The 6229-nt window shown below is 41.2% G+C and overlaps 1 protein-coding gene across 1 annotated transcript in view; it reads left to right on the top strand.

Annotated features, from left to right (window-relative positions):
• Positions 1-6229, top strand: part of depdc5 (DEP domain containing 5, GATOR1 subcomplex subunit) — a 43320-nt gene that overhangs the window by 12370 nt on the left and 24721 nt on the right. The window contains exons 22-28 of the mRNA XM_046052921.1: positions 76-276; positions 355-490; positions 588-679; positions 1606-1665; positions 2711-2894; positions 3675-3835; positions 5800-5920. Coding sequence (XP_045908877.1) covers positions 76-276; positions 355-490; positions 588-679; positions 1606-1665; positions 2711-2894; positions 3675-3835; positions 5800-5920 — 955 coding nt within the window. The remainder of the gene's footprint in view (positions 1-75; positions 277-354; positions 491-587; positions 680-1605; positions 1666-2710; positions 2895-3674; positions 3836-5799; positions 5921-6229) is intronic.

Here is a 6229-nt window from a genome sequence, read left to right on the forward strand (position 1 = left end):
GTGATAAAATGCGCTTCACCTCTTTCCTCTCTCCTCCCCATTATCGGTGTCTTGTTTTGTTTTTCTGCTGTTCAGAGTTGTTGGAGAAGATGATGGACTCTCAGCGGGACTCCAGTGCACCGGGCAGGTTCACAGTGGGAAGTGCTGAGTCCACCCTGCACATCCGTCCTGGAGGTTACACCCCTCAGAGAGCACTCATAAACCCCTTCACCCCATCCAGGATGCCCATGAAGCTCACCTCAAACCGGCGGCGTTGGATGCACACCTTCCCTGTCGGTGAGGGGACACAGAGTTTTTAATCAAAACTAAGTTAAAGGATCCACATGTCACACTGTGTGTACCGTTGTTCTTCAGGTCCTTCTGGAGAGGCAATCCAGATCCATCACCAGACCAGACAGAACATGGCTGAACTGCAGGGCAGCCAGCAGAGGGATCCTGCCCACACCTCTGCTGAGCTCCTGGAGCTCGCCTATCACGAGGCCACTGGAAGGTTAAACCCTACCTACCACAAGGAACAAAAATTTGTAAAGAACGTTAGCTTGAAGACAGCGAGAGGTAAATGCTTTTTATTTATCTTTTTATTTTAGGCGAACAGCCTTTAGGCAAGCAGGAGAGAACAGCCTTTACATCGGTGGAGGGATAGAAGAGTTCACTGGAAGTCCAGGGAGCAACAACAGTGGTGATGTGCCTACTCAAAAATACTTAGTGTTTTAACTCTGCATCATACTTACTGTAAATGTTGTAGCTCTGCTTTATTTGTAATGATAAAAGAAGCACACCAGATGTGTGACAGAGAAGCTTTTTGGTAATTTGTTGATGAAAAAGTACATATCAAAATTACCAGAGGCTGGTCATATTTTTTCTTTCTTTCAAATCCCATGCGATGAGCCAAATCTGATGGACTGATCTACTAATAATTTTTGTTTGTCTATCTGAAGCCTTATATATCTTATTCAGTTTAAAGGTAATATAAAAGGCAGGGAGGGGGGAGCAGTGACCGATGGTGCATTCATGTGGTGTCGGAATAATTGGAATTTGTTTTTCCCACTTAAATCTTTATTGCAAAAAGATGAATAAAGTGTACATGGGACTTAAAGAAGTATAAAACAGAACAGTATACAAATATATAAGAAGACACAAATAATAAAAACTTTGCCTGGGATAGTCTATATTATGTAAAGATATTAAAAGAGGACCATATTTTGACAGTTTTCACAGCCTTTTTGATGCTGAATTTAGAAATTAAATTGATATAAGAAATTGTAGTTGTCTGCGTGTTTTTGATTAATTGATTAATCAGTTAGTTCACAGAAATATTCTGACAATCGATTAATCTTTTAATTTATTTTACAAGCAATAATGCCCAAATGTACTGGTTCCATCTCCTCAAATGTGAGGATTTCTTTGTCATATCTTCTAGTAAATGACATATATTTTGGTTTAGACATTTTAACACATTCCCTTTGGATTCTGGGAAACTAGGATGGGTGTTTGTTTTTTTGTTGGGTTTTTTTTTACTACCATTTGATGTTACATAGACTAAATGAGTAATCAATTGAGAAACTGAATTGAATAATGATTATAATGTTTTTAATTTCTGTACAGGAACTATAACCAACCGAGGCTCCACATTTGAAGACGTTTCCGTCAGTGGTGCCGATCCAAGTGAGTCCGTCCTGCCCTTACAAAAAACAAAAAACATGTCAGTTGTCGCAAACATTGTCATGCAGCCGTAACGTAACAGGATCAAGTTGAAATTCTTAATCACCAAACTGATGATAGCAACAATCCTTGTGAGGTGTCTTAAACCTGTGAGGGCTTTGGCAGGCAGGTTTCTGAACTGGGCGTCTGTCTCCAGGGGTCACAGGTATAAAATACTCTTTACAGGTCATGTGGCCTGGGATAACCCTCTCCTCCTCCTCCTCCTCCTCCTCCCTCTGTATCCTCACTTTCACTGTCTGACTCTTTTCTATCTCTTTCTCTGGGCCTCCTGTTGATCTTAATTCTCATGATAAACCATTACCAGGTCTTAAAATTCTCCGCCCATAATTTTCCTGTTTGCATTCAACAAGTCTTTTGTCTCATTCCTGCATGGCGGTAGTATGGCGGTATTCCTCTGGACGGATTGTAAATTGTGGTGCTTCTGTAAAAACAAATCTGTCTTGCTCGGAATATTTTTTATATGTTTAAGAAATTTGCTCACCATCTGTATGTTTGCATGATGTGATTTCTCTGCTTAAATTCACTCACTTAAAGTCACTTTGCAGTTCATACCTTGGCTGAGCTCAGGACACATTTTTCACTTGCTTGTGAGTGATGCTGATCACAGACTGACTGTCACAGGGGCCACAATCTGCATGTTTGATCACTGCTCCACCACTACAGGCCCCTCAGAAATCACCATCAGGGGTGAACAAGGCCAGTAAAAGTAACAATTTCCTTGTTTTTTCTTTCCCCTCTCGTCTACTGTCTTTTTTAAATTTATGTTTGTGTCTTCATCCTCGCCTTTTCTTTTCCAACTTGGTGTCCTCATCCTCTCCCTTCCTTTCTTTTCTTATCTGCCCCCACCTTTGTGCTTCCCCTTCCTCTCTGTATCCACCCCCGCCCCCACACACATGTACCGCTCCACTCTGGGTACATGCATGTGTCTTTGCTGTGGGGATTTTTTTGTTTGTGTGTTTGTGTATGTATGGTGTGGGTGCTCCTGAAGCCCTGCTGCTGTCTGCGCCCCCGACAGTGCCCAGCTTCTGCTGCACAGTGGGGGTGGACTGGAAGTCTCTGACCACACCAGCCTGTCTGCCCCTCACCACCGACTACTTCCCCGAACGCCAGGCGCTGCAGAACGACTACACTGAAGGCTGCTATGACCTGCTGCCGCACAGCGACCTGGAGAGGTGGGCAACATCCTTTCTTCAGAGTGAAACTGTCTATAGCCAATCACACTGCGCCTGCTACTGCTAAAGACACTCAACAGCTATTCATGAGTTCATATACCCAAGGGTGTGGTTTTCCACTGGAGATTGAGGGACATATCTGTTCTCTTAACGTCCAGTAAATCAATCTTGATCAGATTGATACAAGCGTTGATACACTTACCTCAGTTTCCACTTACTACCATTAAGCTGAAGGAGCAGCTGTGAGTTGTGCAGATATAGTCCGTCCTATTGCCTTGCTGGAGTTTTTTGCAGCCCTTCGCAGCCAGAAAAGAAGACTGCAGCAAAACTGGCACTTGCTGTCATTTTTCTGCACCCAGTTCCCGTGTTTCTATGCATTGTTGAGTTGGTTAAGTTGGCCTTTTGGCTGCAAGTCTTTAATGAGTGATGGGTGTTCCAGGCTCCCACTGTTTTTGCAGCTCTGAACTGAAGGCACTGCTGGACATCAGATTGAGAAGGGAAGTAAGCATGATGTGTCTTTCATCTGCTGCAGGAAGTTTCTTTTTTATTTTCCATACCGACCTAAAGGTTTTGCACAGTACTGTAAATATACTGTATGAATGTGTTGTGTGACCAAAAGTCTTTTGTTTTCCCAATATAACACATGATTTTGTTAAAATCGAAGGTCAGTTAAAAGTAGAATTGCCGTTAGAGAAACCCTAAAATGACCAACATGTATCAAATCAAAGGTTCAGACTGAGTGTTCAGCCGTTTTCATGCTTCTGTTTTGTTTTGCCTCAGGCGGGAAGATGAAGCCCCCGTGATGAGTGCGTCTCAGGTGTTTGAGGAGTTCATCTGTCAGAGGTTAATGCAGGGTTACCAGATCATCGTCCAATCCAATAACAGGAAACCACAGCCCTCTGTGGCCACACCGCTTGGCAGCAGTCCTCTTTACTCCAGAGGTAAATTAATGTTTCACATAATTAGCTTTGTGTGTTTATATATTTTATTAGATTAGTAGATTTATTAGATTCAAGTAGATTAATATGGTGCATCTTACGACGGGTTAAACTAAAAGGGAAGTACAGAAAAAGAGAATAAAATAAGAATAATTATGTATTTAAATAATAGCTTTTAAAGGAAAGAAGGATAGAAGGAAGTTGTGCAACTGAGCATCTAACTCATCTGCAAAGTCAATAAACTCCTAGCTAATAAAGTGGAGTTGGCCACTAGATTTGACTGAGTAGCCTTTTAATGTGTACACACTGGAAAGACCCCCAAAATATTGCACAAGGGACGAAAGTACAGGCGGGCGGCGTAGCATAGTGGTCAAGGCGTCAAAGATGGTTTAGCTCAGTCGTTACTGTGCGTGACTCCCATTTGAAAGGTTATAAGATCGATTCCAACTAACTGCGGATATTTTTTATTTCCTCCCTTGTTGAACAAATTGATTATAAGGACACTTTTGCACATGCACAATAAAGCGTGTGCTGCAGTTTGTGTGCATCCCAGCGTTTGATTCATAAACCTACTGGCGCTTGTTTTCATTTCCCTGAGGAAATTCAGGGGAATCCAACCACATGTTTACTTAAAGGAGACCTATTCTGCTTTTCCACATTTTATGACTTATCTACAATGTTATAATGTTGGATGTTCATGTTAAACATGGCCAAAGTTTCAAAAAATTAGGTTAAAGCATTTATAAGAAATCACTGTGAGCAAAAACCTCATATTTCCTCCTGTTCTGAACGCTCTGTTTTGAACAGCTTTTTCTACCAATGGCTATGTTCTACATAATATACATATATGGGCATGTGCTCCCATAACGGCACAGCAACGCTCAGTCTGCCTGTTCTACCCAGCAACAACAACAGCCTGGTAACATGCTTCAGGCCAATCAGAAGACAGTGGGCTTTGAGAGGGAGGGGCCTTAAAGAGACAGGAGCATCTACAGCTTGTTTCAGACAGAGGCTGAAATGAAGACCTACATGAAGAGCCAGAATAAGGAAAAAACTTTGAATCATGCAAAGCTGCCATACAGGAGTCACAGAACTACAATATAGGAATGGAAAAACAGTATAATAGGTCTCCTTTAAAGCTTTTTCAGAGGTGTGTCAAGCAAGCCAGAGTCTCTTTTGAATGTCGTTCAGAACTCTTCAAAGTAAAAGCTCTCAATAAACTTGTCAAAAAGCATTGCTGCACAAAAAGTTCCCGCGCTTATTTTGGAAGACCAATCACTAAAGAGAAAGTGATCTATTTCAGCACCAGCCGCTATCAAGTTATTTGTTTTTAATTTTTCTGCTATCAAATCGATCTTGCCGACCAGTGCAGTACATACTGTAGAGGAAGGTATCCTTCAGATTACCTGATCCCAAATTTCCTCTGATATATACAGTTCCACATTGCTCTGACATTGGTTTTTAAAAGTGGTACTTTCCAAACCGTACTAGTTGTATTGTAAAATGTACTAATGTTCCCTTTACTGACAGGGTAAATGTTTAGAATAAGGTTTAATTGGGTTTAATTGGGAACTTTTTGGAGAGCTGATTTAAAAGGCGCAAAAATGTGTATATATATATTTAAAATCCTTGATGTTTGGATTGTTTTCCCATATCTAAATGTGATGATACATTATTTCTAGAACAGAAAAAGAACAGTAAGCATGACCTGATTGTTGGACCCCCTGTCAAACTGCCTTATTTGGTTCAGCAGCTCCATAAAGCTTTTACATTTCAGCTGCACATGTTTGAAGTCATGTTAGCTTTATATGATCCTAACTGTAAAATAGCTTAACTAACAAACTCAATTATACAGACAACTTGAATATACTGTATAGTTTACGACTTCTGGTTTCAGTCTTTTAATAGAAATGTGTAGAAAACATCAACAGGTGAGCGTATGTGTCTTCTCTCTTCTTGCGTTTCAGGACTGGTGTCTCTGCGTCGAGCGGAGGAGGAGGAAACAGTTTACTGGCTCAGTATGGGCCGAACCTTTCATAAAGTTTGCCTCAAAGACAAGATAATCACTGTTACTCGCTACTTGCCCAAGTGAGTCTGTCTGCCTCTAACACTAAGACTAACCCTGCAACTGCCATGTTGAACCTCCCAAATTCATAAAAGTATAAGAGAATTTAGACGTATAACTGTGGCCAAAAAATGTCAAGTCAAGTATAATATTCTGTATATGCAAGCTGCTGCTGTGACTCAGCTGGAGAGAGGACAAGTGTACAGAGTCATAGGTTTTAGAGCAGTGTTCTCCACTTGCATGTCATCCCCCATCTCTGTTCCTTTGTTTTCTATCAGCCCGCTACTGTCTACCATCTAATAAACAGGCAAACATGCTCAAAACAAATAAAT

Source organism: Micropterus dolomieu, linkage group LG06 (assembly GCF_021292245.1).
Source record: "Micropterus dolomieu isolate WLL.071019.BEF.003 ecotype Adirondacks linkage group LG06, ASM2129224v1, whole genome shotgun sequence".
NCBI lineage: Eukaryota > Metazoa > Chordata > Actinopteri > Centrarchiformes > Centrarchidae > Micropterus > Micropterus dolomieu.